The 26080-nt window shown below is 32.1% G+C and overlaps 4 protein-coding genes across 4 annotated transcripts; 3 read left to right on the top strand and 1 right to left on the bottom strand.

Annotated features, from left to right (window-relative positions):
- On the top strand, positions 1-1571 carry LOC137810007 (uncharacterized). Its single transcript, XM_068611108.2, has one exon. The coding sequence runs from the start codon at positions 403-405 to the stop codon at positions 1351-1353; it is 951 nt and encodes a 316-aa protein (XP_068467209.1). The 5' UTR covers positions 1-402; the 3' UTR covers positions 1354-1571.
- Positions 1572-6177: 4606 nt separating this feature from the next.
- On the top strand, positions 6178-8339 carry NFS1 (nitrogen fixation S (NIFS)-like 1). Its single transcript, XM_068611119.2, has one exon. The coding sequence runs from the start codon at positions 6429-6431 to the stop codon at positions 7800-7802; it is 1374 nt and encodes a 457-aa protein (XP_068467220.1). The 5' UTR covers positions 6178-6428; the 3' UTR covers positions 7803-8339.
- A 5843-nt stretch (positions 8340-14182) lies between these two features.
- Positions 14183-15363, bottom strand: LOC137810008 (EPIDERMAL PATTERNING FACTOR-like protein 2). The gene is made up of 3 exons (XM_068611109.2): positions 14864-15363; positions 14740-14774; positions 14183-14625 (listed from the first exon to the last, which is right to left on the bottom strand). The coding sequence occupies exons 1-3, from the start codon at positions 14973-14975 to the stop codon at positions 14380-14382; spliced, it is 393 nt and encodes a 130-aa protein (XP_068467210.1). The 5' UTR covers positions 14976-15363; the 3' UTR covers positions 14183-14379.
- An 8810-nt stretch (positions 15364-24173) lies between these two features.
- Positions 24174-26080, top strand: LOC137810009 (putative xyloglucan endotransglucosylase/hydrolase protein 6). The gene is made up of 4 exons (XM_068611110.2): positions 24174-24692; positions 24769-24869; positions 24972-25168; positions 25257-26080. Exons 1-4 carry the CDS (start codon positions 24500-24502, stop codon positions 25645-25647), a joined length of 882 nt encoding a protein of 293 aa, XP_068467211.1. The 5' UTR covers positions 24174-24499; the 3' UTR covers positions 25648-26080.

Below are 26080 nucleotides of genomic sequence, written 5' to 3' on the forward strand. Positions count from 1 at the left end.
AATAAAATATTAAATGGCAATAGAAAATTACACGTGGGTGAGTAGCAACATGACTACGTTACAGCTCCATATATTACGAGTCTGAGAGGGATAGAAACGGAGTTCCTAATAATTCCTAATGCAACTCTGCCCTCAATAGGTTAAGAACAACTACAACACATAACCGTGTATTTTTATTTTTATTTATTTTCAAAAACTAATAAAAGTCAAACAAACTTTCTCTCTATCTATACTTCTCTCTGTAATGACTTATTCGAGTCTTGGAAACAGAAAACAGAGTGTGACGACCAGGTAAAAGAAGTACGTAACACAATTACAATTAGTGATAGCCATTGTGTTTTGATTCCCCAAATTCGCAAACACCAATTTTCATTCTCTGAAGAAATTTGCACAGTTAAAGAGATGGAGGAGGCTGAGAAAGCGAAGTGGAAACCCCCGAGGCCGAAACGAATATGTTTCTCATTCGCAGCATACACCAGCACCCTCCTTAACCACCTAAAATCCTCAAACGTTGTAATCGACGAAGGACTCTCCGACCTAGAACTCCGAAACCTAGAATCCAAATTGAAATTCTCGTTCCCACCGGACCTTCGCGCGATCCTCCAACAAGGCCTTCCGATATCACAGGGCTTCCCCAATTGGCGTTCCTCTTCAACACAACAACTCCAAATTCTCCTCAACCTCCCCGCCTCCTTGATTCTACGTCGCGTCTCCAACACGCGCTTCTGGCACCCCTCGTGGGGCCCGCAGCCGCCCGACCCGACCCAGGTCCTTCGCCGGTTGTTAAATGATGCGCCGCGGCTCGTCCCGATTTACCGGCATTGCTATATTGCCTCCTCCCCTGACGCCGCCGGGAACCCCGTGTTCTACGTGGACGACAGCGGGGATGTCTGTTTGCTGAGCTTCGATGTGTCGGGGTTCTTCCGGGAGCTTCTGGCCCGGGAAATGGATGAGCCGGTGTGGGCGGCGACTGCGGCGAGGAGGGTGAGGTTCTGGTCGGAGCTGGCGGAGGCTAGGTGCGAGAGTTGGTGGTGGTGGGGCGGCGTGAAGGGGGAGCTCGGGGGGTGCTTGGATAGGATGGTGTGGAAATTGAGAGAGGGAGGGTGGACGGAGGAGGAGATACGCGAGATGACGACGGTGGAAGAGAAGAAGAAGAAGCACGAGTTGAAATTGAAGGACAAAGAGGCGATAGCGTGGCACGTGAGAGTGCTCTCCTTGGTTTTGCTGCGTGCGGGGTGGAGCAGGGAAGATGTTGTGTATTCGCTTGGGGTAGTTGGCGATGAAGAAAAATCCTGCCTCGAATTCCATCAAGAACCGTTAGATCAACGCAACGCCAACATCAACGGCTTCTAACCTCGTCACTTCTCATCCCTCACCACTATTAGTCAACCTGTCGCCTTCAACGACGCATTTTTTTCGCTTTTTTAATGTTTTTTTATTTAACATGTTCGGAGTATAATTAAAATTATATAATACATACAAAAACAAGTTAGATTCTACAACTATTTTTTTTGTAAACAAAAATTGATAGGCGATGAAATTGCAATTGCAAGACCTAGTTTTATTTCTCAGTTTATGTGGACTCAGTTTTATTTGACCTAAAAATAAGTTAAATTATTATTAAAGGAACTAACTAATCCCTCGTTTTGGTACCATAAAAAAAGGAACCGAATCATGCGAGTTTACATGGAACATGACAATTGAATTGACTCGCCTTATGCGGGAGATGTGCTTCTGTTTCAAGCTTCCTTCCTGGACCACAATTACGCAATACATATCTGGTATGCTATTTTTTGTGAACCCAAAAGCATTACGCATTTCTCAGTTCTGGCGGTTTTTTTTTTGTTCTTTACTTGCGTGATCATGAGATTTTTAAATTTTGATAAAAAAAATGAAGAGGGTGTAACAGATTGTCACGGGTGTAGCCGTGTAGAGAAAGGGTTATTGAGTTAGGACAATTGGGCACACTGAAAGTGGAATTGGGGAAAAACTCCTCTTTCTACTTGTTTCTGGAAAAGAGTTGGGCTGGGTGATTTCAGTGACACGAAAGAGGGCTTCACCACCGGCCAAAGAAAAATGCTCCGTGTTTTGGAATTACTAATCTCCACATTTTGGATCCTTAGCAAAATTTAAGCTTACCTACCTCAATAGCCTTCTTCACAAGTTGTACAAATTCTACATATTTCGACTTTTATTCAATGACAAGATCAAAGCATTTAAGCAACACTAGTAACTTTGTTAACTTTTAGATAGAACCCAAACCTCACTCACCTATTTTTGTGTAAAACAAGCCCCTTCTTTATTTATTTATTATTAAATTAAATGAACATTATTTATCATTTTCGTATATTAATGAATACACTCTGTTCCTGATTCTATACCCTTGATCTGCTACAAATGGTTGTGCAATCAAGGGTGCATCAAGCTAAACCACAAAGGTAATAGAGATGCTTACTCTTGGCCAACTAAGCTTCCTCTTCAAATCCATGGTCTGCATTCACTCTTCTTTCTTCAGAAATCAGCACATTTCTTTTCATCCAAACTCCCTTTTTCTTTCACTCTTTATGCTGCCTTTTACCCCTTCCACACGCACAACGAAAAGGTTATAAGAAAAACTAACTTCATATTTTTTTTTATTAGAACAGAGGTTTTAAGAAAAGTGTTAATGATTTTTATAAGAAACTCTCATCTTTAATATAATAAAATGAGATATTTAAATTCTTAAAATTAATAGTTAAATCTTAGTAGTAAAATTTAAACTTTTCATTTTTTTTTCTTAACAATAATATACAAAATTAAATTTTTAAGTTGTAAAATATTGAAGTGCAAATGAAATATTATAAGAGTGTGAAATTTTGTAAAATCTCCATATTCCAAAAAAAAAAACTTCAAAAAATAAGATACGAGTTGAAATATTGTTCTATTTGGAACAATAACCTTTGTGCCCCTTAATTGTGAACATGCATGGATAGATATATTACAAACAAAATGTGTCTCAAGGTGTTTCTAAAAGACTATAATCAATATATTTCAATTCATAATCGATTACAACTCCCATATAATCTTTTAAATTCTTGATTATAGTCGATTAGATTCACTCCTGTAATTATAAATATTTATTGAAGTAATTTTTTTTGTTACATTTTATAAATTTTTTTAAGTATGGTTAAACATAAAGATATGCATCTGTCTACCATTAATAACAATTAAATCATTAAATTGTTATTAAATATATAATAATAAAGTTATTAATTCTTTATCAATAGTTTAAGGTATTAAACTTTGATTTAATATTAACATTTTATATTAAAATTAGCTTTATATTCACATTAATTATCAATGTTATTTTTATATTTTTATATTAGAAAAATATTAAAATAATCACTATTTATTATTATTACTAATAATTATAAATTACAACGTTTTTAAAAATACAAAAAAAATTAAAATTTAAAAATAATTAATTATAACCTTAAATATTTTAAATACTTATGTTAATTTTATATTAGCATAATTTTAAAATCATTTTTTAACCGAATTAATTTTTTTAAATAAAATTATATGTATATATTAATAATATAAGAACAGTAAATAAATAAATATAAATTATAAAATTATTCATATTTATTAAACATTTAGATGAAATGTTATAATCATCCCCTTCAACCATATTCTCCTTCAAGAATGGTTTCAAAATTTTCGAGCAATAACAATCAATACCAATTCTTATTTACAAATATTGTTCATAATTTTAATTAAAATTGTTGAAACTGAGAAGACGATTCGAACTACTCCTTGATCGGTTGGTAGGTCTGTTCCTCACTTATTTCTTTTGGTTGTACTCCTACGCTTTCACTTTTCCATTTCTCCTCCTCGCTTGCTCCAGCCTCGAATGGTACCTGCAAAAGACACTCCGACACTCAAGTCAGACTTTGCACTCGACACTCAGTATTTAGTGCTAGATGATTGCGTACTTTTTGTCGTTAATGGACCTAATAAAAACATATTAACAAATGTTGGGTCATTAATCAGCTGCATGTGGATCATGTCGGTCGATCTGGACCGATGTAGTATCGGGTGCCAACTCTCTCACCCTAGAAGCCGAACTCCCCTGCTGCACTACCATCGGGTGTTTCTTCCTTAAACTTTAATACCATAATAAGTGAACTTTAAATTTAACTTAGCTTTATAAAATCAACTTATAAGATGAAATTTGTATTCACTTATATACTATGAAATGTTTCTATTAATAATTGATGTGGGATCTTCAACACCAATCTCTCTACTTTTGACTGCTTTCATCCTCTTTATTTTTGTTTTCATTTTGTTTTCTTTTATTACATTATCATCATCCTTGTTACCTTTGTACTCATTCTCTTCATTTTCCCCGTTGGTCAAATAATTCTCTCTTCATTATCTTGATCTTCTTTATGCTCAAGTTTTTCGTTATTATGACGAGGGTCCTTTCTCTCCTGATTGAAAACCCAATTGTTTGTTTTTGTAACTTCTCCAACATAATACAGCCTTTGCATCTCGAATTTATGTCAGATATTTTTTTATTTTCAAAATTGTTCATTTTCCTATACACCTGCTTAATATTTATAAGAAATATCATCGTGTCATTGATGGTGAACAACTAACTACGTAAGAACCCATTAAAGACAACAAAATAATAAAAAGAAGTAAAAAAAAATACTCAAACTTAATTAAAAAAAAACACCTAAAAAAAACATATTTTTTTATGGAGCATAGTAAAAAATAATCTAGGTATTAAACATATGTTGTTTAACAACGCTATCAACTTCTAATTCAAATTATCTGCACACAATAATGAAAACAGAAACATTTTTTTTGGGTAAAAAATTAAAAGAGAAACGTATTCGTATTTGTAGCTAAAGAAGTTCGATATGATGAAATAGTTCGTTTGTGTCTTTTTTTAAATAGTTTTTATTTAAATTAATCATATCTATTTTTTTTTTGTATTTCTTTGTCTAATTTATTTATTTTAAAATAGACATGTTCTATTTATTGTAAGATACAAATTCTATCCATTTTCTAAATAAATACATTTTAAAAATTATTTTTTTCAAAAATATTTATTTTAAATTTAAACAAAACAAAAAATATATAATCACGTATAATCAAATTATGGTACACATACTTGGTCTAATGGTCAGTATTAAAATTTTATAGAATAAAATAAATTAACAAAATCTTTCTTAAATTTAATTAAATTATTTTTTGTTCGACCTATTTAATCTCTAACCATTTAGACTAAATTAGTATGTAAACTTAAGTTATGGATTAATTCTTTTTATAAAATACTAATAATATTTAAAAATAAAAACTGTTATTTTATCAAAATAATATATATGTATTATAATTTTTCTATATCTAAAATTAAAATTAAATATATTAATATATTCTTAATTTTTAAAAATATAAATTTTATTTTATATTTTAAATATAATCCATCGAATCGAACCCACTGAAGCAAAAGAAATTTATTAATTGGCGTTTGACACAATTCACGCATATAACGCTTACGGGAACCAAGGTAACAGAATTGCAATTCTGTTGAAATTTAAAATAGGGGTGTTATTTGACCAAATTGCAATATTAAAACCATTTTTCTCTAAACCATAATTAAGCTAATTACAGTAAATTCAATTTCAAGATTTTTTTTATTTTAATTCCGAATCATCTTAATCACTTGATAATATATTTTTGTTTAACTTTTTAAGTTTAGTGTTTAGACCTTTCATCTATCTTGGTTTATACGTTAATATATTCACAAGATTTTGGAATTAAATTTTTTAGTATACAAAAATATAATTTTTTTCCCTGTCTTTAAACACATCATTTTTATCAAACCGAAGAAGAGTATCTAGTTTAAAATAATTGTTGATATAATTTGAAAAGAATATTATAAAATTTAATAAATTTATGCATGGGACAGTCTTTACTGAATCAACGCATGAACATTAACTCGTATAAGAATTTAAAACAGACACATATGTATAGCAAATATAATATAATTATATTACTAGTTTACATAAAAATAAATAAATAAAATTATTAACCATTTTTAAAAATTTCACTTGTACTACGTGGAAGGTAAAACGACGTCGTCGAAAAGAAGAGTTAGGTCCGGGTACCCTATCCGAATTGCAATTCAAAGTGTGGGATCGTATAGTAAGTCACTTACACTCAACACACTCTCTACCGTTCGATTATCCACGGAGTTTGGAAAGGAAAACCTTTCTTTATGCTTATCTTCAAGAGGAAAACCCCAGAGATCAAATGAAATAGTCAAAATAAAAATTAGGTCATTTTTCTCTTTCTCTATCATTTTCTCACTATTCCCGAAACCGACAAGAAGGAAATAGTAGGTGGGAGTAATCCATCCCAAAACCCTCATCGATCCAATGACCTCTAAGCTAATTGCTTCCAATCTCCGCCACCACCTCACAAAATCAGCCAAAAGCCTCCGCCGCCAGCTTCTCTCCACCTCCACGGCGGTGGAGGCCGCGGTGCCGGAACACGATGGGAACAGCTCCTCGGGAACGACGATGAAGGGCGTTCGAATCTCCGGAAGACCCCTCTATCTGGACGTTCAGGCAACATCTCCGATGGACCCGCGTGTAGTGGACGCGATGCTGCCTTTCTATCTCTCTCGTTTCGGAAACCCTCACTCTCGCACCCACTTCTACGGCTGGGAATCCGACGAGGCCGTGGAAAACGCGCGCGCTCAGGTCGCGTCCCTCATCGGCGCGTCCCCCAAGGAGATAGTCTTCACCTCCGGTGCCACAGAGTCCAACAACATCTCCGTCAAGGGCGTCATGCATTTCTACAAGGACAAGAAGCGGCATGTGATAACCACGCAGACGGAGCACAAGTGCGTGCTCGATTCCTGCCGCCACCTGCAGCAGGAAGGTTTCGATGTCACCTATCTTCCTGTTGAGTCTGACGGGTTGATTGATTTGGAGAAGCTTAGGGCTGCGATTAGGCCCGATACGGGTCTCGTTTCGGTGATGGCGGTGAACAATGAAATTGGAGTGGTTCAGCCGATGGTGGAAATTGGGAGGATTTGCAAGGAGTTTAATGTGCCGTTTCACACTGATGCGGCTCAGGCGTTGGGGAAGATTCCGATTGATGTGGAGAAATGGAATGTGAGTTTGATGTCGTTGAGTGGGCATAAGGTTTATGGGCCTAAGGGAGTTGGGGCTTTGTATCTACGTCGGAGGCCAAGGATTCGGGTTGAGCCTCAGATGAATGGGGGTGGCCAAGAGAGGGGGATTCGGAGTGGTACTGTTCCCACTCCTTTGGTTGTGGGAATGGGTGCGGCGTGCGAGGTGGCTAAAAACGAGATGGAGTATGATGAGAAGAGGATTTGTAGTTTACAGCAAAGACTCCTTAATGGGATTAGAGAGAAGCTTGATGGGGTGGTGGTGAATGGGAGCATGGAGAGGCGCTATGCGGGGAATTTAAATTTGTCGTTTGCGTATGTTGAAGGGGAGAGTTTGCTAATGGGGTTGAAGGAGGTAGCTGTGTCCAGTGGCAGTGCCTGCACTAGTGCTAGCCTGGAGCCTTCGTATGTTTTGAGGGCGTTGGGAGTGGAGGAGGACATGGCTCACACTTCTATTAGGTTTGGAATTGGGAGGTTCACTACTGAGGCTGAAATTGACAGAGCAGTGAAGCTCACTGTTCAGCAGGTGGAGAAGTTGAGGGAAATGAGTCCGCTTTATGAAATGGTCAAGGAAGGGATTAACATCAAGGATATTCAATGGGCACAGCACTGATCATTAAGCTTTCCAATTGCTTTTCAGTGCAGGTGATGGGGAAGGAATAGTGATTGGACTCCAAGTCTAGCTGTCACAGTTGCAATTGCCGGTTTTCAGAAATTTCTTATTATTTAGCTATATACTGTATGTCGAGGTTACATTGCAATTAAAAGTTTACCCTGGTGGAGCTATTTATACACCATTATTTTCAATTATTTGTAGTTTAGCCTGTCACTGGTGTTTATGAGGAGGAAAACATGTATTGGTACTGCCTGGACTAACCCCAATGTCGGCGTAACTATGGTTTCAGATGATCACATGAACTTCTCCAACTCTTCCTAGCTTTCCCCTTCCCAAGCTTAAGGATTACCTGTCAAGCTTAGCAGTATCTATGTTCTTGGATGGTGGAATAGGAGAAGCAAGAGCAGGTACCATATTTTTTGTTTTGTTTTGTGGTAGTTTGTATTAAACTCGTCTAGTATCGAGGCACAGCCTCTTTCGTTATATCTAGCATTACCTTGGTGATGTCAATAAAGGTTGGTCCAATTGGGCTCATATCCTTTCTACTCTTCAAAATTGAATATACATTGTTCACTCACAATTTAATAAGTGCATTCATTGAAATAATTAAAGATTCTTCTACTTAAGAGGTGCAAACATTACAAGAATAATCACTGCACTCCAACCCCCTTAAGAAAGGATGACCTGAAGATGCACAAAGCTTTAATTACTATATGAAGTCAAATGTTCACTACTTTACCCATTCAACAGAAAAAGCTTGAGATTAGAACTGGTGACTAACTAGAGGGTATTGAAATGGGAGGGCACAGAGAGGCGGTGAAAACATAGAAGGGAGTTGGAGGTGTTCAAAGTCTGGGTATAAATGGGTCTCATCTTTGGAATGTTTGTATAAAATCCAACCTAACCCATCAAACCCTCTGATGCTTGGATTGAATATAGGGTTTAGTGTTGAACCTGGTTAATTAATATGGCATATTTGAAATTTTAATTTTTTATTTATATATATTTAGTGTCTTCTCACTTGCACAGGTTGATAGTTTCTTCTGTGACAATTTTTCTTTCGTTCATTTTTTTTTTTGTCCATCTTTTACTCTATGTCCCGTGTTTTCTTGTGTTTATTAGTTAGTGGTAGTATTTTGTACACTGGCCATTCATTCTTCCGTTCTCATTTACAAGTTTCAGATTAGAATTGATGTTCGTTCATTTTAATAAGTTTCAATTCATAACATATTTTTGTATTAATTATTTCAAAATTATTATACTTAATAGGAGTTAGAGAGTGACTAACATTTAGGGGAAAGAGACAAAAGTATTGATGACAGATTATTTTTGACAAAAGAAATATAAATTTAGAACTATTTTATTGTCATAAATTAAATTAACCATTTTTCTTCATCTTGAGAATTAGGTAATTCTTTGCACGTGAAAATGAAATTAGGTAGGGAGTGCCTTCATTCAATTAGTATTTATTGTTTAAAAATGTTTTATAATGGTATATAAAAGGGTTTATTTAGTTCTTGAAGTATAAGAAGGGTTTATATTTTGTATGCTTTTTTATTTTAATATCCGATTTAAAAGTTATATTTATATCTTTGTGTGGTCAATCTAGTATTTTATCCAATTTAAGAAGATATATTTGTAGCTATGTCTGGTCAGTCTAGTATTTTATCTATGAGTTCGGACGATACTTATAAATAGTGATCTATTTGCTATTCTTAATTCTTGAAAACAATGACTTGAATAAACTCAAATAAAAAGAGTCATATATGGTATAACTATTTGAAATAAAAAAGAAAAAAAATGCATGTACAATTTAACTATTTAGAAGTCACATATAAATGTAATTTGAAGACAATAAAAAGTTCTCTCTTTAAGATTTTAAAATATTCCTTTTAAATCTAACCCAAATCAATTCTCTATTGAATTATTTTTTTATTCAAATTTAATAGAAAAAATAAATTAGACCCATTCAAATTATTTTGATTAGTTTGGTTTACAAATATGATATAAACTGCTCTTTAGTCAACCCACGAACACTCTGGATGGAGTGTGATGAAATGTGAGAAATTAATCGATATAGGCGTTTTTGTTTAACGCCAGATGAAGTTAAACGAGCTTGTGTTTTACCTTCAATTTAAAGTTAATTGAGAACTCTTCATTTTCCGCGCATTGAACATGAGTTTGAAGTTTCAAACGTCTAACTAAAACAAAAAAAATAGAAGAGGAAAAATAAGATTATTTTAAAAAATTTACCTTAACCGGAATTGAAAAAGAGAGAGGAGTATATTTAGTAAATAGGAAGATATTAATAGTAACTGCCCTGCTCTTTTGTTTTAGGGACGTGATTCACGTCCCTACAATGGGTTATCTTCTTTAGGGCCTGTAGGTTGCAGTTATGCCTCCATTTCACTTGGATCTACATGTTACAATTGAGGCTGTTTCTTCCTTCACCTCTATAGGTTTTTCTACCACCCCTTACAGAACGTGAAATACCTTTTTATCCTTATCGTGTCGAGTAGCTTCATTATGTAATCTGGACATGACATGCATATGAAAAAGGATTTTTGAATTACATAACCCGAAAATTAATCATGAATCTGAAAAAAAGAGTTTCGGAGTTTCGGATTATATAATATGGAAGTTAAATACAAATTTGAAAAAAAACTTATGTCTGAAATATTACATAGGAATATTTTTTTTTTTAAAAAAAAAAACTATGAAGGTAAGAGAAGAATATATGGAGGAAGAATATATGGAGGTGCAGGAAGAAGTTGCCTTACAATTGAACCAAGATTACTCCCGCATCTATGCTCGTTTTGTTGAGTTCAACATATTTCTTGGGCCATATCTCATTCATTTCGGAGGTTTTTCAGTTCGGCTCCTACTATTTACACTCCCCTTAATTTCTACTTCATTCCCCCTTCCCTAAATCCTATTCCTTAAGGTCCACTTTGGTTGTACTCTCAATCCTTTATACCTGTTTTTGTCTTTTTCTACTCAATATTCAAATATTATCTTAATTTTGTTTTACTGAAATTATATTAAATTCAATTGTTCATAAGAAAATTGAAATATATTTTATTATTATTTTCATTCCAAAAAATACCTTTCAAATATAATTCTAAAAAGTAATTTTGAGATAGTTCCCAAAAGTTACCTTTAAGGATAGTTTCATAAAGTATTTTTCGGAACTGTTCTAATGATGGATTTTTATTCATTTTTCAAGAAACAGAAAGTAGCTTTAGGACGAGTCAATTGGTTTGTATAACTTCAATGCTGATAAAGTTGGGACGTGGTTGTTCATACCCAACTTTCAAAAGATAAAAAAAAAAGGTGATAAAGGGAAAACACGTGAAAACTAGAAAAAGAGTTTATAATAAATGGAACTATTTCGGAAAAAAGGAAATTAAAGTTAAAAGATATAAAATTTGACATACAAAAGAAGGAAAGGGGAAGTGAACTTAACAAATATGAGAGTGTAAATAGCTATACCCTATTTGTTACATTCTAAATGGCCTATCTATAAGGAAGGAGGGGTAGTGGAAGAAATATGAATGAGAAATACTGCAAGAAAAGATGCAGGGTGATGTATAAGAGGTAGAGGAAGATTTAGGTAGATTTTTTGTCTTAAGTTGTGATGAGTGTGGTTAAAGTGAATGGTAAGAACTTGTAAGGTGGCGAAACCAAAATAATAGAGGCAAGTCATGTGATTGTTGAAAATGCATTTGGGTAAATGCCAAAAACGATGTGGGATAATTTGTGGTGAATAAATCCTGACAAAGGTTATAGATAGAATAATAATAAAAAGAATGTGGTGCTTTATCACTTACCGCAGCAGCTGCTCCATCAGCATCAGATGGGAACTAAAGTGTTACTGGTGTATGCAGTACATTTTATTTGTCCACGCCACAGGGATGGGCCATCTTCAAAACCGTGTTGCTGATATTTACAGCACAAAAAACTTGAGAGAAAGAGGCGTGTATATATCATGTCAAGTTTGTATATGTATGGGGGAATTGGAATCAGTATTCCTTTTCTCATCGTGGTCCCCAACCCTACCTTTTCAGTTGTCTCTGTCTTGACCTTTGCTTTCCACCAACATTCCCTTTAATCTTTTCAACTTTTTTATGCATACCATACCAAGCTTATGTTCATGGACTTCCTTGCTTAATTCCCTTTCCTTCAACTCTCCAACCACAAAACCTTCTGTTCTAACAAATGTTGGTAAATGTTTTGTTGTTAAGTAAACATTTCTCTACATGCAATGAATGTAATAATTAAGTTAATCAGAGTTCTGATTTTGATACTAAAATTGGGTAGAAGGATTGAATTTGCAATCAACTACTGAACGAAAGATATGCTACAGGTGATGATGATGATGCTGCTTCATCATGATTTTGTCTTTCAATTAGACGTGTTGGTACTAAAATGAATTTCCCTGATTAAATTTAGCTTCTTTGGATCTGAGACTCAGACCCATTTACGGTTATACTTGGTATAACTTTTGGAAAGTTGCATAACCATTTAAATCGAGAAGAGGTCAATGCATGTTCTTCGTTTTCAACAAGTTATGCTCATGAAATAGAAAATAATAACTATGCGCATTGGGTTCAAATTTGCTTCACGACAAATGGGTTTTCGAAGGGTACTACTGTTGCATCTTATTTTTATGCTAACGCAGTCGCGCAAATCCATCAATCATCTATTCAATCCACAGTATGGAAACCATTATTGTAGTGACAGGATATATGTAAAAGAATAAAGTTTTTTTTGACATTCTAAAACCGTTTTTTGAAATAAATAATAATGTTTTTTAGATGTTAAGTGAATGAAATTAGTATCAAGTTATCATTTAGTCTCTTTTTTCCCATAACTAGAGCGAGTCAATTCTCATTTTTATTTAATTTTAGAAGAATATTTTCTAGACATCAACGACAAGGACTCAAAATAAGTAGTACATAGAAAGAAGTTCATATAACACTCCACAAAGTTTGCTTTACTGAAAACAGCATCTGATCTGGTGCCTTCTAACTGTTGATACACCAATCAACATGTTCAAGATGGGATGGGTGTTACATCATGTGACTTCTTATTGTGTTGTCATTTTGAATAGAAATCACAGAGTAGGATTTCCTTCCAACTAACCATGTCCCTCTGTTCATGGACTCAGCAGTTTACCACCACTTTATGGAAAAACTACTGCCAATTTCTTAGGATGCTAGAAAATTTTTAGCCCTCTATACCATTCTCTGCTTCCTTTCGGTGGCTAGTTATCAGTGCCTATTATGATTTCACCACACACACAATATAATTCACTGTATAGTCAAACGGTGGCAATGCATTCATAATACATCTTCATCATGTTCTACAAGCATAAGTGATGTCCAAAGTGCGACTTTGAACATGTTACATTACTGCTTATTTTAGTACTTATAGATATTCAGCAAAATTATAGTGTTTTTAATGGTATGCTGAGATGATGGACTAACTAGAATTGTAATATGCCTTATTGTTAATTTTATTTATTGGCTTACAAAATCATTATGTCATAAACTGCTTGAAATATATCTATACAAATTTACAGAATAGATTGATCACTGCAATTCAGGCGCGTGGCTCACAGCATATGAGAAATCTACTTGAAAGCAACTTAATACTCGCTCAGGACAAGTAGTGAACAATTAATGTCTGTTCACATTTTGGAATAATATTATAAGAAAAAGAGGAAATTTAAGAGTACAATCAGATGTTAGCTTGTCAATTTTTCTTTGTTACTTTCTCTGATTGAATGTGGCAGGGATTGGCTCCGTCTTTAGAGAGTGCTCCAGGATTGCTCAATAAAAAGAACATAAAGAGTAAGGCACTGTTCATGGTGCTGTTCTTTCAAAACTTCAAAAAGATTGATTATATTCTTTAATCTCACGTTATTGCAGGATTCTCAAGGGAAAACAAAATAAAATATCATTATAACTTGTGACCAAATTCTCTGTAATATATCTATACAAGTTAGTTACATGTCAGTTATATTACTGTCGTAAAATCACTTTTCTCATTTGTGCGTCTCCAATAACATCTCGTATTACTTGGGAAGTTTACCAACATGTTGGCCATGTTAACATTTATGTTATTCCATGCATTTATATCTTACAGAAAAATAAAAGAAATCAAAACAGAGAAGACGTCACTCCAATCTCCGTGTCCATCTAACTATCACCCCAGAAATGAACAAAAGCAGCAGTCATTTTAAAAGCTGCTCTAAGCAAGTTAGCACTCATTTTAAGTTTTTAGTTCGCAGAATCTGCTTTAGAGAAGCAGAAGTGCTAAATCAACTCGCAAACTGCGATTTACACAGCACCCGCAAATGATACAACTAAACATTTTCTGCAAAGAAATGGGGACAATTTACTATAGCAAAATAAAAACATGCCTCAGAGAGAGGTCATTGAGAGGTAAGAACAATAAAGACTAAAAAAACCAAAAGAATTACTTAGAAATGTATATTCATATACAAAATTGGCAAATTAGTTGCTGTCATCCTTGATTATCTAACAACTAAATTGTGGAACAATTGAAATCAGGGGTTGAAAATACGGTTCCCACATTTGCACTTCCAACTCATGGGCTTGTAGTTGGACCCACCTTCTCCCGTTGTAAAAGCAATAGTTGACAGAGTTGAAGAGTTGATCCTCCCGTTCTGCGCTTGGGGATTTGTAGGTACCTGAATGGCCTCACAGTGTCCACAAGACCTGCACCTTCTCTCGCATCTTGGTGGCCTTGAGCCTATCTGTGCCCTCACCACTGTTTTCTCATCATGCACTGTCTACACAAATCACCATAATTTCTCATCAAGTTAAGGTTTGTGATCAGTAAACAATCACTCATGTTAATAATTAGCAGGGAGTGAAGAGCCTCTTTAAAAGTAAGCTGGCTGTACCTGATAAAATCCATTCTGTTTGGGAGTCTTTCTACCTGTTAGAACAAAGAGAAGAGAATTGTTAGTTGCAGTTGGTATTGGTGTCCATTTGGAAGCTTGGAAAACCTCTAACACATGTATGTACCTTCAGTAACAAGTCCCAGATGGGTCCAACTTGAAATTATGAGAAAGCAGAGAGAAATGGTAATAAGAGTGAGTCTTTGGCCACAAATAACATGGTGATTATCAAGTGTCATTGTGGTGTGGAAAGAGCACAGAGTGAAGAGAGGTGATGAAGAAAGAGAAATTGAGAAATGAAAGGACGGATAGTATAATATAGGATAGGATGAAGCAAAGAGCACAAAGTGAATGACAGGGTAGAAGGAGGTAGGAATAAATATATTGCTAAAAAGAACTTTTCATGTTGAAGTGATGGAACATAGAAGGACAAATGAGAAAAATACAGAGGGGCAAGAAAAGGAGGAGCCCCGAAAAGGGAAACACCTCTCCTTTGGTCGACGAGCCTCTGTCAAAACAAGAAACCAAAGATTGTATAATAATTGCTGCAACTGCAAGGGAGAAAGCATAGACATTACATTACAATTACATCCCTGACTGAGAACTGAGAACCCCAAATACATGATAGTAGATAAGACAAGTAGAATATATAAACAGAAAAAGGCCACCAATTTTCACCAGATGTGAGGGAAAATCTCCCACTAAAGGACATGCATTTACAGCTGTAGATTTTTGTTCTTTATTCATTTATTTTACACATGCTTGCATGCATGTATGTGTAAACTGCTTTTAATTCCTAACTTTGATTTTATTTGTTTTGTTTTTTGGTTTGAGGTGTAGCATTGGTTTTGTAGTATATGTCAGCAGAGTAGTCCCACCATAGAATACATATAAAACGGCCTCTCTCTTTCTGTCTGAGTGTGGGAAAGAGAAAGAACATAATCTCTCTCTGGCTTCAACATTATGGTATTATCTTTTTACTCTATCATTATGCAATCACAATAAGATCCTGGCAATCATTCTTCTTTTTCTCTGGTTGGGGTTCGGTAAATCTGATGGAATGATTCAGAACATGCATTCCTTCTGCTGTCTTTCATACTCACACTGCTAAGCTAGCGACTAAATAACCAGCCTTCAGCCGCATACCAATGCTTACATAATAACATCTTTCCCACGCTTGCATCTCTTGTCGTTTTATCCATTCTTCTTGTCGCTCATAACACGCTAACCACACACATGCCCAATAATTCAGGTATAAACCTCACCAAAATCAGACTCGTTAATCTATCCTAATTAACTTCCACTTGCTATGTCCATTTAGATTAAAGCATAGAAACTATAACTTTTTACTTCTGGTAGATGTGGTATAATATGTAAAGAAAGGTTTCTTTCTCTGGAACTTATTCCAACACGTTATTAATCGCAGAACGTTGATTGTAGTACATATTGACAAATTTGGGCTTTCTAAACTTCAAACCTTTTTTTCTTGTTTGTGAAAAGATAACATGGCCCAATTTGTTGTACCATGAATGATTCTCCACTCCTACTGTGTAGTCCAATCAAATGTTAAAGGCTGAGCCAACCCACTTTCTGTGAGAAAACAAAATACGAAGCAACCCACGCCCACTTCATTATCATGATAAAAAAAGTTACACCTGCAACAAAAAGAAACATTTAAAAACTGTTTCCATTTTTTCTTTCTAAAATAATCAATACAACAGCACAGGATCTTACAGATTAAACGCTTTGTACAAAAACTTACTTCTACGCTAAAGTTGTTAAAATGGCGTTTAACAAAAGTTTATTCAGCACTAATAAATTTTAAAATATTTTTGCATTAATTACTCTTCTTCAAACTATAATTCTCTTAAAACAATGATGTCTATAATCAATCACGCTTATATAAATAACATGTCATTTACTTTGATGATGAAATTTGTTAAGCAATGTTACTCAACTTTAATCTTTGTAAACAGTTTTATTGAAAATGACCTTTATCTAACACTCATAATTATATTTTTTTTATCATTTATTGAATCTCAAATAAATTCATACAGAGTAGAAAATATATTTCTAATTTATTCGTGAAATATTCGGCCTACAATTAATGATCACCAAATATATATTAAAAAAAAAATAAGAGGTGAATTGATTATTTTCAAGTAAAGATAAGCTTAAATTATTAAATACTCAGCATGTAGGTCATGTGAGCCCTACCTTAGAACCTTCAGTGAAACTGTTGGGTATGAAGTCACCAATTGAATTGGGCTAACTAGACACCATGTTCAGTTAATGAGCTTAATCATTGTATCTTCTTTATAATTTGTATTTAAAGATATCATTGTAATTGGGGTGCAACAGAACATAATGAAAACCTAATAATTGTTCATGTGGATGTAGGTTGCAGTTAACGACCGAATCACGCTAAATCATGTGTTGTTTATTTTCTGCAGTTGATTAATGAGTATGTGTTGATTTCGCGTGTATTTTTTCCCCTAAAAAAACACAAGACATTATGGGATAGTCAAGTTTGGTTCAAAGAAAAAAAAGTTGTTTTGATAAAAGAAAAAGGAAGTAAGCTTGAATTTTAATTTTTACTAATACAAACGCTTTAATCTCTTTCTTTGGATACTTCATCCATAAAAATCATTCTAGCCGTAAAATTTTCTTTTAAATATTTAACATAACTACATAAAAAATCAAAACTCAAACCTATAATAATTTATTAAAGTAGAACGATATCTAACAATCATTTATATATACGCTACTCTCCTAAGAGTGTGGAGTTTAAGGATAACAAAAAAAATGCTTATAGGGAAAAAAAACGTAAATGAACCTCTTTTAATGAAGTGAATAAATTAATTTAAAGCTATTGGTAAAAAAAACATGAATAATTAAATAACTATTTATAATTTAATTTTATTATTTATATTTTCTTTAACTCATTAGTATAATGAACCACAAAATGTATGGAACCCTTCACTCCTTTTCACATTCAGGACAATCCCTTATACTTTCAACTTTAATCATCTTAATTAGCAGGTGGGGTAATATACGGATCTTATTTTCTCTGCAAATACAGTATTAGGTAGCAGGTACGATATTACAGAGATTTAGTCATCATTTGGATGTAACATTCATCTGTTCGAACAATACAGTATTTCGTACCAAATAAAAATCAGTAAATGATTTATCTAAAACTATGTTTATTTAGAAAAGACGTTTTGACACTATGAATCAGGAAGAACATTCAATTGGTAATTCATTATAAGAATATAGTAATATATATAATTTTTAATTTATTAAGTGGTGAATTGCTTCTGATACTTTTTAGTGTTTCAACCTATTAGTTCTGTATTTGAAGCTGCATCTATTTTGTATCACAAAAAGCTTTCTTATTATCCACCCATTTGAAGATAAGTTGTAAACAAGAGTTAACATGTGTGGCAAGTTCATGTCTAGAAGTCCACATCCTCATAGAAAGCATTCACCATGCTACAACGAATATCCTGTTGCTCTGTAAGTAATTAGGACCATCAATTATTTTGTTGTTGTAGTATTAGTGCTTCTTCAAGAGCCAACCATGCCAATGAAGTTATTTCAAGTGGGGTCTGTGTGTTGTTCGGTGCATGAAGAGAAAGGGAAAGGAGGAAATCCGAATCCATTTCAAATTCTATCTATGCTCACTGCCACTCACTCTGTACTGAAAATGAACTCTGCATTTCAAGCCTACACTAATTTCCAACCACACTCATGATATGCATGCTATTCTATATGGCTGATATTGACACAACACCAGATCCTTCCTCAACTCTTCTTTTCTGTACGCACAAATTTAGTAGTGTAATGTACTCTTCTACAAAAACTTGAATTCGAAGTGCTAAAATTCAACAAATCATCGCATTTAATTGCCACAAAAATGTGTTCAGCTTGCCCTAAATGATTGATCCAGCTCGAGGGAGGGAGAAGTAGTGAACAGGTTGAGTTTCTATGTGCTGTCCAACTAGCCCCCTCTGCTGAAAACAAATATTTACCAGCTCCAAATCACTGACCCAGTTCTTTATTTTCTGCTAAAGGTGGAAAAAAAAATTAAATGGCGCTTAATTGAAAACATCATTTCACTAAAAAAATAAAGTATATTTGTGAATTTTAGGACTTTCTGAGCATGAGAAGATGACGAAATCCACCACTGCAAAAGGAACAAACTAAACTTAACATGAAAACTTGAAACACGACCACAAGTGTATTATTAGGGGCAAAATATAAATGGTTGCCTCCAGCGGATTCCAACAACTACAGAAAAAGCACACAAACTTGAAAACAGATTGATCTGAGCTTATGTTTGGTTTTGAAGATGGTAGAGGAGGAAGAGCATAGTGAAAATAAGGTTGTCTATTTGATTTAGTAGAAATATTGGGTATGAAGCTAGAATTAACTGGGTTGGACTGAGTAAACATTATGTTTAGTGGATGAAAATTAATCATCATGTTTTCTTTATAATTTTTATTTAAAGAGATCATTGTATTAAACTAGTTCCATAATTAACGATCCAATCACGTTATTTATTTTTTTATTAATTCGTAATTATATATATTCCTTCCACGTTTTTCTCATAAAAAAGTAAAATAGTATTAATTTGATTTTACTTGTATTTAGTACATAGTATATTGTATTTTATCCCTATCTTGCCGACACTTGGGTACTGTTCTTGCACCCCATCACAGTCAGGGTTTGTGGTTCCCAGCGTGACGCTAACGAAGCACAATTAAGTGCATTTAAACCCCAACCTCGTTACTGCACCTACACCCAATAATTTCTTAAACTTCAACCTAGCACACATTTCAATACTCTCCCAAATTCTTCACTAATGACTTATAGGACGGTGCCGTATGGACTTAAATACCATCTTTGATTCACACTTACCTTAATTAAGGACATGTCCCAGGGATTATACTAGTTTAAGATATGTATCTTATGCCACTTTCCTATTAGGATATATTAACACAAATCCAATTTAAAATTATATCATTTTGAGTTTTAAAAATAAATTAAAGTATGTGTTTTATAGCATTCTTTTACTACAAGAAAGTCTTAAAAATAATAAAGTAAAGTGAAAAATAAAGATTACATATAATAACTTTCGTGACCAATATGCCCTAACAAAAACATAATATTAAACTATAGTGATATTTTTTTAAGTTTATACAACAAATAAATTTTCTTTTCAATATGATTTTTTAGCATTTTATCTCTCTCTCACACACATATATAAATTAAGATCCTAAAGTTCATTTTTTTATTGTTTCTTGTGTATTTCTTTATCTCTTGGACCCTCTCTACTTCTATTTAAATTTTTATTTTTTTTCACTTAATTTATAAATAAATCCTAGCATCAATTCTACTTCATTATAATTGAATTTAGAGTAATTTTTTTATTATAGTATTTCTTTTAAAAAAATCTCTTTTAACCTATTACGTTAGTGATCAATAATTTTATTGATTTTGTTAATTGAGAAAAGTTATTCTTTGAATTAGATGACCATTTGTTAAGAGTTTTAATTTGATCGGTTATGTCTTTTAAGTCTCTTAAATTTTTGGTGCAATCCTACCCATTTTTTAGTCATTATTTGGAAGTAACTTTTAAATGAGAAAACTATCTTGTTGTTTGATTGGGAATGGAACTATTGTTGGATATGTGTTTAATGTCTTTGGTGTGAAAAAATTGTTTTTTAATTTAGGTTAGTTTACATTGATTTTTAATTTGATATTTATTTAGAAGAGTCAAAATGGGGGTATAATGGGTATGTTAGGCAAATTATGTGTTATACAAAGTAAACTTGTTGGAGTAATTATAATAAGAAATATCTATTTGGAAAAATGTTTTTGATCTTTTACAAATTTTGTGTTTTTACACATCACTTCAGCGTTGATCTATTGCTCAAACAATGATTTTTTTTGTTCAACTTATTGTTTGGAAACTTGAGTGAGAATGTATAAACAATTATTTTGATAATATCTTAGTGTAATGATATTATATTTGTTAATAATGTATTCTTGTATTTAATACCTACAAAACACAATAAAACACAATTGAGTCAACATGAGTCAACATATTCTACACATATATCATCTCAAATGATTCCATACAATATAATTTTATACATCACTCAAGTGAGAAGGTGTAGAATATGTTGACTCAATTGTGTTTTATTGTGTTTTGTAGGTATTAAATACAAGAATACATTATTAACAAATATAATATCATTACACTAAGATATCAAATCAAAATAAAATATGAGAAATTTCTTAGACATATGATGTAAAATTATAGTTATATATGTTAGTCTAGTGAACTTAACTTAATTCATAATTATGGCATTCACATGTAAATCAAATTTTTTTTATTAATTAGGTTTTATTATTTAATAAAACATCCTTAATATAATATTTCGAAATGCATATGTTTCTTATTTATTTATCTTGAACATATTGAAGTAAGATTCGTTGTAGACGAATAATATTTTTAAACGAATAGTATAACATTAGATGAATTAGTGAATATAATTAAATTATGACTATTTATATAAAATTATATGTTGATTTGATTCTTAATAGTTTACTTTTTTTTATTGTTTTTCTTATTGTGATTATATTTTATACATAAGGTTAAAAGTTCAAAAAATAAGTTTAAATATTTGTAGACATAATACACATGTATATTCAATTTTTAAGATATTTGTATTTTGTAAACAGTATTAAATATGTTATGCCTATTTTCAGTATTAATTAGTTAAAGAAATATTTTATGATAATTTTCAGTGTGTAATTAACTAGAGAATTTATACCATAAAAGTGAACAGTCATATAGTTTAGGATTTTATGATCAAATAATAAAGATTTAAATATACTAATTAAAATCATGTTAGATTCAATGTGGAAGTTGGGGCTCAAATGCCGTTCTGCTCAATTTACTCATCCTACGTCATACAGAAGAAGAAAAAAATCACTGCACACGTGTTATTTCTCAGCATTCTTTACAATAATTAATGTTTCATCATTTCCCCTTTTGGTGTTAGTAGAATAAATTTATTCTTAAAAATAATTTTATAAATTTTATGTAATGAAAAAATATTGTTGTTGATATTAAGTTGTATAGTAATATTTAATATAAAAAAAATTTATTTAAAAAAAATTATAAATTAAAATGAACTTATATATAAATTATTTTACATTTTACCAAAATTCTCTTATATTACTTTTTAAAAAATAATTCACTTGATCCAACCTATATATAATATCTTAAATGATACTTAGACGCTCGGTTGATCAGATTTTACTATTTATAGTTAATTTTGGTTAAATGATATCTTTTGGTTACACGATATATACATTAACCTTTTTATAAAAAACAGAGCATTACAAAGGTATTATCAATTGTTGAGACTATATATATTAATTTTTTTTCTTCAGTTGATAGCATATTAAAAATCACAAAATCACCATATCACTTTGGATAACAAACTTCTTAAGAATTGATAAATTAACTTCTAGTTAATAAGTTAATTGGTAGTTGATCATAATTAGTAATTAATAAATTCATAATTACGAGTTATTGTACAAACTAATAATTAACTTATTAAGTTAGAAATGTTTAATAAACTAATTGGTAAAATAAAATAAAATTTATATAAATTTATATTTTTAAATAAAATATACTATTATGTAATTATAATCTTAAAATTTTAAAAATAATTAAAATTATTAATAATTTTATTTATTTAAAAAAATTTGTATATAGTTTTTTATTTGAACAAATCATTTTATTTAAACAAGTTGGTCTAATGGGTATTAAATAAATGTAGTTCTTATTTTATTTTTTTATAAATTTTAATCTCTTAATTGAAACTACTATTGATTCTTATAATTTTTATTTATGTAATTTTTCACATAGTGAAATATTTATTATTTAAATTTATAATTTTTTTTAATTTGAATGATATAAAAAATTAAAGAAATAACCAAAAAATATTAAATATTAAATATTACATTAATTAATTTCCTTTATAATAAAAATATACTAAATATAGGAGATAATAATGAAAAATAAATAAAAAGACTATAAACTAGAATATATTTGAATTATATACTACAAACTCCTACAATAAATTATTATTAAATCATTATTAATAATTATTAAATACTTATTAAATAATTTTGTATAAGTAAAACTAATTTATAAACTACTAAATAAGTTAACATTTAACTTAATTATTAGTCCCAATAAATAAATACTTAATTAATGTATTTAAAAATATAAATATAATAAATAAAACACAATTAAAAAGGTAAGACTCATCTCGATCTCTTACTCTAACAAAATAAATGATGACTATTAAAAAAATTATTAAATATCAAATAATGTAAAGATAAAAAATAATTATCATATAACAAGGTTTCAACTTCTAATTATTTTAAGTTATAAAGTAGTTTTTAATTAAAAAAATTATAAAGTAGCTTTTAATTAAATTAGTGATTAATTTAGAATCTAAAATAGTTATTAGTTAAAACCTATAACCAAAGTTAGATATTAATTTAAAAACCACTTTATTAATTTTTATTAATAATAAAAATATTTAAGATATTAATAATTTTTTAATTTATAAAATAATATCAAATTTAGTTAATATAATAATTAATTTTTTATTATAAATTATAGTATATTTAATGATTTTTATTATTATTTTAATTTAATAGTAAATTAGTTACTTATCATGAAATAATGAAATAAGAAAACTAGCTCATTTAGAATTTAGGATTTATATATATTGATTTCTTGTCAACTAACATGATATAATAAAAGATAACAAATTATATAAAATTACAACAATATTATTTTTTGAATTCCATATTATTGTGTGAACTCTCTTAACACACCAAAAACTTGTTAACACTACAACCATATTATTTTCTGAATTCCACTAAAAAAAACTACACTTAACACTGTAATTATATTATTTATAGATTTAACTAATGGGAAAAATGCACACGCACTCTTCGAATTTTTTCTTGAAACTTTAGTTCTCAAGGTTAATGGCAATATAACTCTCCATCCCGGGGAAAAAGTTGAAAAATAGTAGTCACAACTTAACTAATTTACTTACTTTTTCTTTACATGGCATCTTATTTTAAAGAAGAAAAAAAAGGTAACCATCTCCAGCACCCCTACTTATAATAAGTGACTGAAAAAAGAAAAAAAAATTGTTAAAAAAATCACATAAATAAATATGGATGAAATGTTTGATAAAATAAATGATTATTACTTATTTATTGTATATTTTTCTCGTTATAGTGTAAGAATGCATAACATTAACTTTCTATGCAGGTTTATATGCAGTATAATGCTTAAGTATATATTGGTTTGCTTTCAATGTAGAAATGAGCAGCATTTGGGTTGAATATAGAGGTGCCTGAAAGACACATTCAGTGCATATATGCTTCTCTCTCTTTAACCATTAATACTGTTCACTTTCACTGCCTTACATACAATGCACACGCTCAGAAAAATGATTAGGCAGCAGAGGACAAAAGTGGTGTACCAAGCATGAATAGTGTAGGCCATGCTGATTGTTTGCCAAAAGCTGGATGGAAAGCTATGCTGTTGTGACGCTTTCATTTCAATCACAATGCTCCTATATAAATACCACACTTCCCTCCCTCCAATTGCATTCCAATTTTACCTTTATCTTTTCACTTAAACTTCCTCATGGCCACCATCAACACTTTTGGAAACATTGATCTCTATATTCTTTTGCTATCATGCTTTCTAGTATCTGCTGTGTGCGTCTGGGGGCGACCAGCCACTTTTGTGCAAGACTTTCAAATCACGTGGTCAGAGTCTCATATCAAGCAAATTGATCAAGACAGAGCCATCCAACTCATTCTCGACCGAAACTCAGGTAAAGCCACATAACCTTAACTTATTCCTAACTCTTCTCTTTATCATTTGGCTCACGCACTCTGCGTCTTTTCCAGGTTGCGGTTTTGCTTCCAAAAATAAGTACATGTTTGGTCGTATTAGCATGAAAATCAAACTTATACCCGGAGATTCTGCAGGAACCGTCACTGCATTTTATGTGAGTTTAAACGTCCTTATAACATCCATTTTGTATGTTTAAAGAAAAACAAGGTTTGAACTGAACAACAACGCATTAACTTACTTATTGTTATTATTATAGATGAACTCTGACACCGACAGTGTACGTGACGAGCTTGATTTTGAGTTCTTGGGGAACCGTAGTGGTCAGCCTTACACAGTTCAGACAAATATCTACGCTCATGGAAAAGGGGATAGAGAGCAAAGGGTGAACCTCTGGTTTGATCCTTCATTGGATTTTCACACTTATACCATCATGTGGAATCATCATCATATTGTGTAAGATAAGATATAGATTGGAGTTGTAGTAATAATAATTAATGAAGTAAGCATTAGAAATTGATATTAGAGAGATGTTGGTGTGCAGGTTCTACGTGGATGATTTTCCCATTAGAGTGTACAAGAACAATGAAGGGAAGGGAATCCCATACCCAAGGATGCAGGCAATGGGAGTGTATTCGACGTTGTGGGAAGCTGATAACTGGGCAACAAGAGGGGGATTGGAGAAAATTGATTGGAGTAAGGCACCCTTTTATGCATATTACAAGGACTTTGACATTGAAGGGTGCCCAACACCAGGACCTGCCAACTGTGCCTCTAATCAAAGTAATTGGTGGGAAGGGGCTGCATACCAAGCTCTTAATGCCATTGAAGCTCGAAGGTACAGGTGGGTTCGTCTTAACCATATCATATATGATTACTGCCAAGATAAGTCAAGGTACACACTCATCCCACCAGAGTGCATTGCCGGCATTTAAATCCAAATTCACCTCACTTCAATTCTCCATTCTCTACTGTCAAAAATTATATATAGTTTCTTCGGCAGACTTAATTTCAGTTTATCCCTTGTACTGTCTACGTCTCTCCACGTGAAATAAATGTACAACAACAAAACTAAGGGTAAATTATTGGGTCCCCATACCCCATGGATAAATTCAAATTAACACTTCCTTGTTTGTTTTCTTTTGGAAGAGGGCAAATGATTATAGTGTCTGTGGGGGCCAGGGCTATGTTCTACCAGAAGAGGATAAGTCAAAAGCCATTTCTGGATCCATTATGCAATTGTATTTTAGTGCGCATGATTGCCGATGATATTTTTGCCTTTCTCATGTACCAAATTTCATTCTGTAAACTTCCTCTGTTTCTATATAAGCAAAATTGGTCTACAACATTACACAAACCTTCATCAAA

The sequence above is a fragment of the Phaseolus vulgaris genome, chromosome 2, assembly GCF_051622355.1.
Source record: "Phaseolus vulgaris cultivar YP4 chromosome 2, ASM5162235v1, whole genome shotgun sequence".
Taxonomy (NCBI): Eukaryota; Viridiplantae; Streptophyta; class Magnoliopsida; order Fabales; family Fabaceae; genus Phaseolus; species Phaseolus vulgaris.

Bases quoted from the DNA above. Each gene is read 5' to 3' on its own strand.
- LOC137810007 (XM_068611108.2), top strand. From the start codon at position 403: ATGGAGGAGGCTGAGAAAGCGAAGTGGAAACCCCCGAGGCCGAAACGA.
- LOC137810008 (XM_068611109.2), bottom strand. From the start codon at position 14,975: ATGACACTTGATAATCACCATGTTATTTGTGGCCAAAGACTCACTCTT. The intron at 14,775-14,863 runs GTACATACATGT...TTGTTCTAACAG, and splicing joins TCTGGGACTTGTTACTGAAG to GTAGAAAGACTCCCAAACAG. The intron at 14,626-14,739 runs GTACAGCCAGCT...TGATTTGTGTAG, and splicing joins AACAGAATGGATTTTATCAG to ACAGTGCATGATGAGAAAAC.
- LOC137810009 (XM_068611110.2), top strand. From the start codon at position 24,500: ATGGCCACCATCAACACTTTTGGAAACATTGATCTCTATATTCTTTTG. The intron at 24,693-24,768 runs GTAAAGCCACAT...CGTCTTTTCCAG, and splicing joins CATTCTCGACCGAAACTCAG to GTTGCGGTTTTGCTTCCAAA. The intron at 25,169-25,256 runs GTAAGATAAGAT...GTTGGTGTGCAG, and splicing joins TGGAATCATCATCATATTGT to GTTCTACGTGGATGATTTTC.
- NFS1 (XM_068611119.2), top strand. From the start codon at position 6,429: ATGACCTCTAAGCTAATTGCTTCCAATCTCCGCCACCACCTCACAAAA.